Genomic DNA, 14,860 nt, shown 5'->3' on the forward strand with positions numbered 1-14,860 from the left:
CCGTTTGGCTGTAATTCGTATTCAAATTTTAAAAAATGTTCGAAAAAGCAGTGTTTTTACATTTCATTGATTTACTCGAAAACTATAATACATAGTTTTGAAACCACTGGGTTAATCCATGGAACAATGTAGATATAGTGCGATTATAATTAGAGGGGCTGCGAGCGTATCGCCCACTAAATATCAAAAGCGACCTCCAATTAGTGTAATAGCCCAAACGCCCATTTAGCTTCCTGAAGCGTCTGCTTATAGCATGCAATTTAATCGAACAATAGTGTTTATATTATTGCACTAATGCTCGATATTTGCATTAAAAAAAATCGTTAAACAATCAATAATTATTTGCTAGAATCAAATTACGCTATAGTTCAATGTTGTAATGTTTTCCATTAAACTCGTGATTATTTCGCAAATGTAGGTTTGTTCACAACTTGTTCGGTATGTAAGCAAAAGGGTTTTTTTTTTCTGAAAAGGAATAACGACCGAAACCAGCAAACATAGGGAGGATTAGTAAAACCAGCCGTTTGAAATTTACAAACGCGTTCCTTTGGTTTGCCTCCTCCTATCCACAAAGCGGAGTGAATTGCTGCCTCCGCAAAGTAAATCCAAAACAAAAATAACAAGAAGAAAGACGCAAAAAAACTAGTCTACTAAACTTTCAGATGCATTTGCCTTAGACGCTTCGTGTTTTTTACAATTTTCATTGCATTTGTTTTCCAACCCCGTTTTCTTTACCCTTCCTTTTTTTTTCGCTCAACCGAGGGGGCGACGAAGTGCGGTTTTTGTGAAGTAGAGCGTCGGAAATCAATTAAATTTCGATCGTTGACGAGGAAAACGCGCTTTCGGTAAAGTTCTTTTTATGTCGCCGCCGTCGCCACGGAACTTTTCCAATCACCAATGAATATTCAGCCAGGCCACTAGGCCAGACCAACCCCCCCAAAGATTCCGTGATTGCCGTCGACGATGGAGAAGGCAAAAATAAAATAATTGCTCGCTACAAATTTTCTTGCTGCCTCCTCCCTCCGGGATGAAGCTATTTCCATTTCAAATTGCTCGGAAAAGTTGATTAACTGAATAAGTGTAAAATGAAGAGAGGAATGTGTTTATTAAGGAGGGAATAAATTGGAAAGCGCGCTCTTGGAGATCGAGGTTTTGGTTTGGAAATTAAATACCCAAGTTTATGGGTGTTCGTTTTTTTTCTGCTGATGTAGCAAAGCCTGTGGGTTTCTGATGATTCTCTGCGTGCGCGTTACCAACGACAAATTGGATGGTCCATGCAGATATGAAAGAAACCGGATGACAGCATCTACATATATACGGCCTCCAGTAATAATAAGGGGAAAACCTCTTCTTTGTGTGATATATTACCAAGGATAAGAAAATGTACAATTTGCGACAATCATAATATCTTACATTTTTATATTATCTTATTTATAAAAAATATTACAAGATTAATTACATAAAGATTACCAAAATAATAAATTTGATTATTAACATCTAGGAACGAGAAGCAAAAGTAAGCAATTTTTCTAATTGATTTCTTTTACATATTAACTTGAAAACTGCAAAACTTTTTACATATTTCATGATTACTTCAGAAGAGACCTACATAGTCTAATTTAAACATCGAAAATGCAAATCAAAGACAAAACTATAGCCTTTCCAAAAAGTCCACTACTAAGTCTGTAATAGTTACCAAATTATGTTTTTCAATTATTTCTAAATATTGAACATTTCAGATTTAATAAACTTTAAATAAAATATTTACTTTATAAAGATTTCAAAGTTGAATTGAATCAATAAATATGTTTTTAATCCATGATGAAAAACGTTTTTGTATTTATTTTGAAAATGAAATTCCCTTTCGTTCATTACGTGCTCCATTTCAAAATTTCACATTGCGAATATCCAACAATTAGTAAACCCATTGAGTTCTGCTTTTTCAATTAACTCTTTGTTAACCAACTATTTACATGCGCTTTAATATTGTCATTTAGATTGAAATTTTTCAATCAGGGTTTTTTCAGAGATTACTATTTCACATCTTTCATGTACTTCGCTTTGAAATATCGAAAATATTTGTGCAGAACGTATTATTTTGCTAATAATCATTGATATTGCAAAGTTTAAAGTATTTTTTTTAATAATAATAATATAAGAATCTTTTTATGACTACTCAGTAGATGGGAATGATTAGAGTAAAATTTTATTGCGATTTTTGTAGACCTGCTTCAATTGCAGGACTGATCCAGGTCAGGAGTTGAAATGAGTGTAGTAAATTGCTTTCTGCTCACTTTTCTATTCTACTTTTCTTCTGCCAAAGGGGGCAGATTGCATTTTCCTCCGGTTTCATTTAATCCGGCGTGGGATTGAGTGCGGCAACCGAAGGGTTGTTAAAAGTGCATTTATTTGGGGGTGGTGGTGCCAGATAGGCCGTTCTCTTGTTGCTTTGCTTCCGTGCTAAATGTCAGATTGATGGTGAACTTTTTTTTGTAATAGTTGTTGTTGTTTTTTTCTGTTATAGACACTTCAGTTGCGAGTGTTTTCCCGGCTATAGTGGCAGGAAGTGCTCGGAGGGTGAGAAATCGCTGTGCTATAACGACGGAAGCTCCGTCTGCAAAAACGGCGGTACTTGCATGTGAGTATTTCCCAGATCTTCGTTAAACTATAGCGAAATATTCATTCAAACTCTCTTGGAAAAAAAAAAGGACTTGGAATGTTGAAAAAAATCAGAGAGTTCACCAGAGGAAAGACGAGGGTGTGCACCCTTAAAAAAAATATAATAGGAGAACACACACACAACCGGAATCGGGGTTTTTTTTTTTGGAAAAGAAAATTGATGGGCTCAGTGTACGAAAAACCGCACGTAACAAAAGAGTTTGTTTTAACGACGACGCTCTCTCGATTTAAGTACATCCCAACTTTTTCTTCCGTTCACCCCCACAGTCTCCATTCATCGAGAAAATAATCACCGCTATTAATTTTCCCCATACTTTCCATAGCATTAAACACAATTTTTATCGATTCAACCATATTTATATTACCAAATTTAGATTTTATCAACTTTTTAAATAACTTATAAATTTACAAAGCTCAATATTGGTTTGGATAAATATATTATACAATTTTAGCTATTATTATTATTTCTCTCCAGAGGCAAATTGTTACGTGTTTTATGTGCATCCACTTGGGAATTTCTTACTATAACGTAATATTCCCATTGCTCTGCTCGACCATACATCTCTATTAAACAACCGATGTATTTTAAATTGGCATTCCGTGCGGTATCGATATTCTCCACTAATAGTGCAATATTTTAAAACTTCTTTTCGAAGCAACTGACAATATATGAATAAGAAGCATGCAAACATATTTGCAATTTGTTAAAATTCAATTTAACAGTAACAAGTTATAACATCACAAACATGATTGAAGGATGCAAATATAATTATGAATATAATTTCAGGGAAATCGATATTTGCTTTGTATTGTTGCTGAATATAATACAGCTCATTAAATCCATAGAATAGTTTGGAAGGATATTAAATTTCGGTTGTGTACATTAACCAATGCGTTGCATCAAATTTCTGTTGGAAATCCATCATTTGGATTACGTGTAAATTACACGAGCAACTATTATTTTTTTTGTTAACTATTTTCCATGTAATTGTAATCTACTTTTTGTTTTGTTTTCAGGCATATAGGAGTATCGACTGTGGTGTGCTCTTGTCAACCGGGATTCACCGGCTCTAATTGCGAAATTTTAATGACGCAAGAGCCGAACAACGCAAGTAAGTCTCTCGAACAGAATCTATATCGAAAGTTCCCGGTAAGTTTTGCGTCGCCGAAATCTTCATCAATAAATTACCAGAGTCTTTTACTTAACCACTCATTAAGCAAACTTTTGAAACACATTACACCCTTCGTGTTTTGCACATTTCGAATTATCTACGTTTACCTTCTTTTTTTTTACTTCTTCTTCACTTCTGTTTTGTTCCAACCAAACTTGATTTACAGTCTCTGTTGTCTTGGATAAATTTGCAAATTCTGTTTCATTTTGTATTTATTATTAATCCTTATCAACTTGTTTTATTTTCTATTACCAAATGTATAAGAAAAAGTTTTGAAGTTTTTTCACTTTTCATTTCGTTGACTTTTCATATCTAATATTGATATAAAATGCACGTTATATACTGTTTCCTGCATTTTCAATCGAATTGACTTTATTTTTGTGTCTTTTTGTATGCAAATGTTAATACTATAATCCTTCTTTTTCAATTTTAATCTGATTTTTCATTACATTTTTGTTGACTTTTCCAATTGATTTTGACAAATCTGATCGTTGTCCTTATGTATCTAAGACTTTTTTTGGATATATGCTCTTACTAATTAAAAAAATATTTACGTTAATGATTATTCATATTTTTTTATTCATAATCTTGTCGTGAGATGAAAAATTTCGCTTTTGTGCACGACGTGAGCGCACACAAATTTCCGACCCTCGTAAATACCGTCAGCTCCGCTGATTGTAGTCCGGAATAAAAAAAAAATAAGGATGATAATAAAGGACCTGTAATTTATAGGTGGAATTTAATCGATGAATAAATAAACGTGAGGTTGAGTTTTTTTCTCCTCCTCTCCTTGGGAAAAGCAAACTTCCTGAAAAGTGGAACCTCAACCATCGCCGATTGATTCCTTTGTGCTGCAGAGATCATAAATCCAACTAATTATAAAAGTTTCGAGAGCGATAAAGTTCTCACATGAATAATGAATAGTGTTCGCAAATCGGATTCCTCTCTCGCGTTTCAATGAATAGGCATGATCATCGCAGCTATGAAAAAGAGAGATGAATTTGATATAAAAAAAAAGTCGTTCCGCAAAAACCACTTCATCCCTAACGACGCGCGATTGTCAGCGAGATGAAGAGGCCATTATGCAGTCCGATTCCTGTCCCATTTAAGTTAACACTCTCCTCCCGTCCCATTCAAATTAACTCGATTAGCGAGTTTAATATGAATTTTCCGTCTGCTCGAATATCATTTTCCGTGCTAATTCAATTCATCGTTTCAGGAGGACTCGACGTCTTCAAATCGTGTCCTTACGATGGGACATTGGAAAATGCGTGCGACTGCCCGAGGACTCTAAAAAACGGTGAGTGTTCGCATAGTGCGTGCTCGATTCGAATCAAAACAAAGTCGTAAATTTATCGTTTCTTGTTATTCTTGTTTCCGGATGAAAGTATTTCGTGTCTGCATTGGCTCGAGGCCAACTTTCGCAGACGTATGCAGCTCATAAAAAATTCGCTAAATATGTGCGGCTCTCGAAAGCCGATTCCTCCAATTTTGTTGCAGACACTTCGGATCTAATTGGCTACACCGCCGACCTCTTCATCTCGAACGTAACCACCAGATCCTTCGACGAGAGCGAAGTCAAGATTGCACTCGAACAATATGTAAGTGAATTTTCCACCTCAATTTTCCATTTTCTAGCGCTCTCGTTAGTAGGCAACGTCAATTAAATATCCTCACTTGTTCGACAACTCGAATTACTGCAACTTAACACCAACTGAAATTATGTTGAAAACTTTTCCGGTTACCTATTAATTCAATACAATAAATAAGTGTGTTGTTGAAGTTTATAAAAAAATGAACAATTCTAAATACAAAACAGGAATTTTGCTGAAATTCACTATACATTTCAGCGAATAAAAGTTATTTCAGTTTTAATTTCAAGAGTATCACGCAACATATATATTCATTCAAGTGTTGGTATTTCTATACCATATTCCGAGTGGTGGTTCCCACTACAATTTAACCCCATATGTGTACGCTCCGCATATTGTTGTTTATTCTGTTATATTTACAAAACCACTACAGATAATTCATTCACTCTTTGTATTTGTATCGGTGAATAGTGTCGCATGTAATACTGGCAAGTATTTATATCGTATTGAAACTATTCCAACAACGTTTTATCAATAATTCTATACACCACAACATGCATATTGTAATATGAAGTAAAAAGACTCATTTCTATTGGTAATGGACATTTATAAGAAAATTTATTAAGGATATAAATTCATAATTTAAGAAATTATTTTGTTATTAAAGAATAAATATTCAAACAATGATGTAATATTCAAACATATAATGTATAAATAATTATGTAAGCCCGTAAAAGTCACCTGTAGAAGGATTAGGGATATTTGGATGAATGAAGGTGTATCATGAATGGGTATGAATAAAATTTAGATCATCGTTTATATTTGGCTTCGAAAATCTGCTCTATTTGAACCTCCTTACGAATGCAGAGATATAAATACGAAAAAAATATGCTACGCGTTTGAGCTTCCCAGCTGGAAATAACCCACTGGAATCGTACCGGATTTTATGCAGCGATGGTAATTACTGGCGCATCAGAAATAACGAACACGTCACGCATGTTTATACATTGCAAAATACACATATTCCAACAAAATGTTGAATCAATTCAATTTTACTATTCGTTATCCAATTCTGAGATACTTCAGGCAAATGAAACGAAAATTCGTGTATTTCTAACAAATCAAAACGTATGTAATTTTTCCAATTGATTTGGGTTCAATGTGCGCTAGTAACTGATATTTTTTTTCGGTGGAAAAATAAACACACAACCAACAAAAAAATGCGACCGTATTGGTTTTATTGACTTTTAATAACACTTCAATTTATTGGAAATCAAATTTACTCTCTGAACGATTTATAGACATTATTTATTTTTAGCAATATTATTCCAAATGTATATTTGCAGTTTGATTTGGTTGTGTATTTCACGAGAAACGAATTATTGCAGATTGCTTTTTTGTGTTGTTTTTTTTTTTTGGACAAATTGGCGCAAATTAATTGGAACTCCGCGATCCGAAGATTCGCAATTAATTGTTATTCGAGTGCTTTTCAGATCACCCCGAATCACATTTCTTCTTAAACTTGAACTCCTCCCGCCTTCTACCACCATCACCGTTATTGAATTACTCGTGCAACGTTCCTCGCATGTCGAATTGATTTCCAAGACAATCGACTCCTGTTCCTTACTTTCATTCCATTCCCATCTTCTCGAGCGATTTTAATTTACATCGAAAGCTAATAATGCCGTCCTTCTCTCTTTCTCCTGTAATTAAAAATAACCTAACCCTTTTTTTCTCTTTCTTATTCAGGATGGTGGGAATGTATTGATTCGTCTTCTCATTAAAACGAACCTTCCATGTCTTTTGATCGACTCGCGAAGAGTTTTTCTTTGCCTCGAAAATTAATTAACGAAGATAAATCAATTTACTACTATTACCTTTACAAAATATACTTCACATCAGAATTAAAGGAAATACATTTTGCAAATCAAAATAAATGTGGAAATTTTATAAACTCTTATAGCATAAATATTAGATGGAAAATGAAATATATGAAGAATCTACGAATTTTCTCGAACAACGCTTCTCTCTAGTATCTCAGGCTCTCATCCAATATGTATATTACACGGTATATTTTATTGTCTTTATCCTTTTTTTTGGCAGATATCCGGATTGCTTCCAAGGAGCGTTCATCCGGTGCAGATTCCGTATTTGAAGTGAGTATATTATTACATTTTACGTGAAACCGCTGGAGGAAATGTGAAAACTTCTGCAAAGTTCTGCCACCCTCTCCATACACATTCATCCATACTACACCCACATCATCCATAATTAAAGCCAATCAATCAGCGTACTGACTACCTCAAAAGGAATTCAATCCGACGTGAAAGCCATCGAAAAATCTATACCACGTAATCAATTTTCACGCGATTTGAGAAATCCTTTGTGAGAAAAGAAGGCTTTCCTAAATCAACGAAAATTTCAATATCATAAATATAAATTGCCTTAATTATAATTTCATTACATAAATTAATTAAGTTTCCATTTATTGTTAATGAAAATTTCAATTGGGTTTTCAATCTACAAATTTATACATAAATTAATTAAGTTTCGATATATTTTGAAAGGAAAATTTAAATTATTTATATATGATGGTGATTTATAAATTTTAGGTGTGGAAGTGAAGGTATCGATTTAACAATTCGTTTTTATGCGCCGAAGAGTAACGAGCGTCTGAAGAACATCTTAAATAATTGGAATATGTCGGGAAAGATCGGTAACATAACTTTGCTGGACAAAGAGTTATTTTTCAAGCGTGATCCTTACCTCGATTTGCAAGTGAGTTAACAAATCTGTCGTTTACATATGCTGGACTTAACTTTCTTTACTTTTCGGCAGAGCGTGAGTATAAATCATGAAATTTTAGAAGAAAACGATGAGTTTATACTGTCTTGCGTGGCGCGCGGTTCGAGAAACATGATTTTCCGATGGTTCAAAGATGGGATGCTTTTGAACACGGACTGGACGCACGGGTAATAATAATAATAATTTAATCACGATATTGGATCATTAGCCTTAATTATGCATGGCTTCTGCAGCAACAAATGGACGAAGTTGATTGATGAAGGCAAGGAGAAGTACTCGGCGCTGCTGGGAATTGTTAGGGCCACGAGAGCGGATAGCGGCGTCTTCACGTGCCAAGTGGAAGACTACGGTATGCAGCAGTGCATCTCAAGATTCGTCTCCATCAAGTTCAAACCTAGTATTCTTCTACGACCTATGACACTCACAGTATCAAAAGTATGTTACATAATACAGAACATATTACAATTTATTTGAAGTTATTACATATTACATAGAACATATTACAATTTATATGAGTTATTTTTTCAACAGGGTCAACCGTTCTCCATAAAATGTGGATCCAAGTACAACAATTACATATATTCTTGGACGAAGGATAAGATGCTTTTGCCGAGGAAAACTGAGACTGAACGCTATGATGTACTCTACGTTGGCGGAAGTCTTCTGCGATCATCTGGAATAAACGTAATTAAATAACAACTACGAACTGGACGAATTAATTAAGATTTTTTAATTGTAGAAGAGTGCAACTTACTCCTGTCTAGTTCAAGATGGAAAGCTATTTTCGGAATCATCTATAGTCGTTCATGTAATTGACAAGAGCGTGATAAGTCCTTGTTCTGTAGAGATGAGTGATGGATTGCTGTGGCCCGAGACAGCACCAGGAACTGAACATAAGCAGCTTTGCCCGAAGACCTACATGGGAGTGGTGAGCAGAAGCTGCAACATCTTGGAGACGGGAAGATCCTGGTTACCACCAGAATACTCCAACTGTACATCGGATCATCTTCTGTCCACCAAGATCGATGTAGGAGAGAGGAGACAACGAATGTAATTCCGTGTAATAAAGGACGAGTATTAGTTTCAGTTTCTGCGCGCCGGATACGAACGTATCAGCCCTCTGGAAGCACTAAACAACGTCGCCAATTACGTGGCAAACAGAACTTTACTTCGCGGCGAGGGCTACGTGATCCTGGATTTGATAGGAAACATCTGGCACCTCTACAACAGTTCGACAGCCTCTCACGCAGAATCCAAGGACATCGCAGCAGTTATCTTCGAAATCGTGGATTGCCTTTTAAACCAAAAAGACTCCTTCAATAAGGAAGAAGTAAGTTGTCACCAATCGAGTGATTAACATCAGATAAACGTTGCATGTTTCAGCAAGTGCTACTGCTGCAAAATCTGATGAAAGAAGTATTGAAATCGCAGACGGAAACGACGAGGAAGAGTTACAGGAACCTGGACATTGTGGTGGATCATTTCGGAGCGGATTACGTGTAATTATTTCCGTGTACTCTTAATTGTATCCAATTAATTACCGTTGCGCTTTTGCAGAACCGAAGTGATCTACAGGAATTTAAGCGAGTTCCTACCGTCCAAATCAGTGATTAGGCTCAAGTAGTTTCCTAGTGTAATACGACCGAAATGCATACCCAATTCATCCACTCTGTGTTTCAGGGATGACCGTGATATTGAATACCGGATCATTTCCAGCGTGAACGGCCGATGGTTGAGCGGCGGAAGCGATTTCGATGTTGGTGTACGTCTGATGAAGTTGCTCTTCATCCACGAACCTGTGGGACGCAGTTTCGAGTGGGACATCCGATGCGCTCTCGCAGAGTTTGCGAGCTCGAATTATGCGTGGGATACGAACCAGTGCTTCGCCAGATCAGAGAATTCCACTGCGACCATCTGCAATTGTTCCCATCAAGGAACAATCGCTTTACTTTTGGTCAAAGAACCCAGGATGGTGAGTGAATTTAATCTAATCACATTCATTATTTCTAACTATGAATTTCTCTATTATTTTTCTTCATTATAAAAACAGTTAAATCAATTAAAAGTTGTGTATTCCAATTAATTAAAGTACATATACGTTTTTTTTTTGCATTACAGGAGCGGATAGAAACAACAAATCCAAACAACTTCATAATTTTAATTGGCTGCTCTTCAGCGCTGATCCTAACATCCTTCTGCAGCTTAATACTACTATTAAATTGGCTATACAGGAGGTCTTCATTCACGTTTTTAAAGCTGCAGTGCTGCGTTTCGCTCTCCGCCGTTCTGATCATTTTCCTAATAGCCACGAGCAACGATATTCCGAAGGTAATTGTGAAATCTCCACGCTGTACGAAGCAAAAAAAACCTAATTAATTAACCGAACTGAATACGATTGCAGGATCTTTTCCTCTACACCGTCTCGTTACTTCAAGGCTTCTTCTTCATGGCTCTTTCATCGCAATTGAGTACATTGTTGGTCATCTACACGGAACTTGTGAATATCCAAAATAAGGAAGGCTTGAAGCAGACGGCCGTTGGAATCATGACTGGTAAATTAATAATGAGTTTCCTAGATAATTTGATCTTAATTTTACTTCTTTTAGGTGCTCCATTGTTGGTAGTCTTCGGAAGTCACGTTGCTCATCAATCCACCGAAATCCAGTTGAAATTTTGGTGGATTCTTCAAGGCAGTTTATCATTTAAAGTCTTCATCATTTGCGGTGTCATAATGTCCGTCCTCTTCATCGTCCTGTTCGGTATAGTTATGCGGATGATCCATGTCGAGACCGAGTGCAAGTCGAATTACCTCATGAATAGGCAATTGTTTAGCGACGATGAAGATGTATTTCCAAAATTGACATCATTGCGTTTTAGGTCCGCCGTGATTAAGAGAACTCTAGTAGTCTTTTACACCGTTACTTTATTAGCCTGTCTAAGCGTCGTGTACGTGAACAAGCTGAACGAAGTGCTCTGGTATTATGTTTTCTCCGGAGTGTCCATCTATTCCGTAAGCTTATGCATACATGCATCGCCTCCTTTGTTATCTAATCATCTGCATTGATCCGCAGGGACTCGTCCTGGGGATTTGTCTGATCTGGAAATCAAATTTCGCGCTGCGTCCTAAGCTGAAGGATAAATTCAAACTAAGCTTGCACCACAATTCCACCGAGAACCAACAATCCGAAAAATGTTAGTGCAAAAGAGTCATTTACTTTTTGTATATAACTTATATTTTACACTTTGCGTCCGTTCTTGTTTTGTTTTTTGTTTGTTTGAATATTTTATTTTTATAGATCAATTTAATCGTTGCGTAGTTTACATTAACGACTAAAGTAAGTTAGTTGCGTCGCGAGACTCGTCCGGATTTCCAATTGTATTTATCCTGTTATCATCCAACAGGTGATGAAAGCATTAATTGCGAAGAGGTCATCGGTATGGAGCAATCTCCCAGCATACAGCAGTACACCTCGAGCCCGACCCAGCTGAATCCTCTGATCAAATCCTCTTCGTTGACATCTCCTGATATACTTGGAAGCAAGATGTTCGTCGAGCTCGACTTGGTCGCATCCTCATTGCAGAGCGCTCCAAGTCCGAAGAGCAATATAAAGATAGCAATTAGCAGGGCTTTCGAAGAGCCCTTGAAGGTGGCCAGTGTTTTGAGTGATGGGAAAATGACTACGAACGATGAGGGAAACTGCAGAAGTCCTCAGTGCATGGATGCAGTCATGGATAGCATCTCTCAAGACCTGAATTACCTGCTAAATGGTGATGGATCGCAGCTGCAATTCACTGCTCAGCAGAAGCGGGATTTCTTCGATGACATTATCAAGTGTTGATTGAACTAGAACAAAACAATCTCAGGCAACCTTGTACATAAATTTAAATGTTTTAAAAGAAGAAAAAAAAAATAAGTATGTAATATTGTAATGACACCTGTAGTTTACGTTTTTGATCTGAGTCTTTTCTTTACGTTTTTATATGTATTTTCTATTTTAAAAAATATAAATAAAGAATTATTTATACATTTTTTTGTATGCATTAATACCTTAAATACTTAAAATGTATTCCCAAAACCCGGCGAATCCACCAAAATATTACTACTAGTTGTCTATTCATTTTATATACTTACATCAATGAAATTCTTAATAGAAATTAGAATAAAAATGCATTTTGTAAATACAATATAGAATAAACATTTATTTAGAAGTGTGACAGTGTTCTTTTTATACTTATTGTCAAATCACTAATATTTCCATGAATTTATCCGAGAATAATGCTTAAATTATTAAAATTCAAAAACGTCTAACAAGAACAACGAACAAAGTATCAAAAACATTACAACAATACATTAAATGTAAAACAACGCTAGTCACATCAACAATAAAAACGATAGACAGATATCTTCGAAAAAGGAGTTAGCAATTTGAACAATCTCGGTTTTTTTTTGGAAGAAAACCTTAAATCTATACAACAAACATTCACTTATATAATATTTAGCTACGATAAAATTGGATATTCGATTTTGTTGTGGGGGTGGGGATAGAAGGATAGATTGAACGAGACACACACAAATATACGGAAGATTCGGTGTTCGTTTCAACGCGTAATCACAATTAGGCTACATTTACCTCACACAAGATTACATAAACAATTTTTTTTCACACCTCGCACACGTTTGTTTGGAGCATGATATTCGTTTCTTTTTTTTTTATACATATTTACACAAAGGTCGTTTCCTGTTGCCCTTCTAGAAAAGAAAGAAACATATTGGTTTTATTAAAGTAACTCAAGTTATGTCAAGAAATTGATGGATTTGTTTTTAACCTGTTGCAAAGAATGGATTGCTGGTGATCTTGCAATTTGGATCAGAGGTGGAAGGCCCATCCTCGTCTTCGTTTTCGATCTCGTAATCACCAGGTTTCGGTGCGTACTCCACTAAAGCGTTTTCCTGAAATCTCAGAGTATTATAACATTCGATAATTATAACAATGTTAATACCTGGAAAGTTTTAAACTCCTCGTCTTCTTCGGGATCTTTAAGTTTGTACTTGCAGCAGCAACAGCAACAACAGCAGCAGCAACAGAAACAAGTGGCCAGACAACTCGTCAAGATGATAATCTTAAAAAAATAAAAATTAAATTTAACCATATTCAATTTATTTATATTAGTTTTTTTTTTGAAGTACTTTCAACCACCACGGTAATTTGATGCAGACGCTTTCGTCTCCGAAACTCTTCCCAATTGCCAAACCAATCGAACCGTACTCATCGTAGATCGCCCTTTTGTGTTCATCATTGAGCACCGAATAGGCGTAGGTGATTTCCCTGAACTTCTCGACGGCCGCTGGGTCTGGGTTCTTGTCCGGATGATACTTGATAACTAATCGTCGATAATTCTTCCTGATCTCCTCCGCTGTAGCTGTTTTGGGAAGCGTTAGTTGTGCGTACAAGCTCTCCCCTTTGGCCCTACGATTCAACTTACAATTTTCTAATCTATTCGTTAATTTTCTTTAAGACTTACGAAAGTTTCCTCTTATTGAGATTTTCCATTGTGCGAATTGGACCAAATACGTATTTGTCAATAAACTGGCGTTGCTGATGATATGCTTACTGATATTATCTTAGGGTTGGGGTTGGAACGCGCAGGACATTCGCGGTGCGCAATGCGCGAACGAAAAATCAATTTTCGCAATTTCAAAAGGGTACTACTAACATATTGTTGCTAAGCCAATTACAACGTTTATTGTATTTCATAATTTTCTGTAATTAATTAAATTTCAATTCATTTTCATATTTATTCATTTGCAAATCAAAATCCCTTTGTCAATCATAGGGCTTTCGATGAAGATTGTTATTAATTTTACAAGTATACTCGAATTTCATATAATCGATCTTTTATACCGCAACTATGACTCAAAAACTATATTTTTTTTATATATTTTTTGATCACATCATCATTTAAAAAAAGGAAACTGCTATTACCCAATGTTATTTAAAGACCGATAAGTATCACGATATAAATATACTAGGTACACCCGACTATTCTATTTTCGTCCCCTTTCGTGCATATTCTTAAAAGTACATGTATCACAATCATCTCCTTTACTGTCTTAATCAAAATAGATCACAGACCAAAAAGTTTGAGAAACACTGAACTTGGTGTACCTTGCATATTATAATTATTTGAAATTAGCAGCGAAAGTTTGCAACCAAATATACGAACAATATTAATTAAATAAAATTAAAAAGCCTTTTCTCCTTTTGTCCAGCAATAGAGATCATAACAAAGAGATATTACAAGAAACTTACATCTTTAATTTAAGAACTGCAACCTACTAATGTTCACAAGCTATTGACTACTGATGATCACGACTACTCAAAATACTTCATACAATTATATAAAAATATACCTCTGTAATCATCACTCACTCCATCTATAACAAGAAATATTAACATAACCTCATATCGATAAATAATTAGAAATTATCTATTTTTATATAACCAGACATGGATTTAAAGGCCTATCGATAATTAATGATTATTTTAAATTTGAATTAACACAGTACGTGTAATATATGCAACCAAATGTACATTTATTTTTCTGAGATTT

General features: G+C 35.4%; 2 protein-coding genes across 2 annotated transcripts; one reads left to right on the plus strand and one right to left on the minus strand.

Moving 5' to 3' along the window:
- Positions 1 to 2,524: 2,524 nt before the first annotated feature.
- On the plus strand, positions 2,525 to 12,203 carry LOC108560166 (the record flags this gene model as incomplete). Its single annotated transcript, XM_017917612.1, is given in 20 exon segments — positions 2,525 to 2,638; positions 3,697 to 3,791; positions 5,071 to 5,151; positions 5,352 to 5,452; positions 7,547 to 7,599; positions 8,056 to 8,221; positions 8,282 to 8,415; positions 8,482 to 8,683; positions 8,780 to 8,932; positions 8,988 to 9,275; positions 9,330 to 9,578; positions 9,632 to 9,747; positions 9,806 to 9,868; positions 9,929 to 10,220; positions 10,367 to 10,576; positions 10,650 to 10,800; positions 10,855 to 11,068; positions 11,126 to 11,258; positions 11,320 to 11,440; positions 11,651 to 12,203. Coding segments are annotated over 20 exon segments (3,261 nt in total). The 3' UTR covers positions 12,088 to 12,203.
- Positions 12,204 to 12,960: 757 nt separating this feature from the next.
- Positions 12,961 to 14,636, minus strand: LOC108560165 (dnaJ homolog subfamily C member 5-like). The gene is made up of 6 exons (XM_017917611.1): positions 14,560 to 14,636; positions 13,772 to 14,010; positions 13,437 to 13,716; positions 13,250 to 13,369; positions 13,076 to 13,199; positions 12,961 to 12,998 (listed from the first exon to the last, which is right to left on the minus strand). Exons 2-6 carry the CDS (start codon positions 13,798 to 13,800, stop codon positions 12,970 to 12,972), a joined length of 582 nt encoding a protein of 193 aa, XP_017773100.1. The 5' UTR covers positions 13,801 to 14,010; positions 14,560 to 14,636; the 3' UTR covers positions 12,961 to 12,969.
- Between the last annotated feature and the right edge of the window lie 224 nt (positions 14,637 to 14,860).

This window comes from Nicrophorus vespilloides, unplaced genomic scaffold, assembly GCF_001412225.1.
Source record: "Nicrophorus vespilloides isolate i.1.1-1 unplaced genomic scaffold, Nicve_v1.0, whole genome shotgun sequence".
Classification (NCBI taxonomy): Eukaryota; Metazoa; Arthropoda; class Insecta; order Coleoptera; family Silphidae; genus Nicrophorus; species Nicrophorus vespilloides.

Coding starts and splice junctions, on each gene's coding strand:
- LOC108560165 (XM_017917611.1), bottom strand. CDS start 13,800: ATGGAAAATCTCAATAAGAGGAAACTTTC. Junction 13,717..13,771: donor CTCAATAAGAGGAAACTTTC/GTAAGTCTTAAA, acceptor GTTGAATCGTAG/GGCCAAAGGGGAGAGCTTGT. Junction 13,370..13,436: donor AATTACCGTGGTGGTTGAAA/GTACTTCAAAAA, acceptor TATTTTTTTAAG/ATTATCATCTTGACGAGTTG.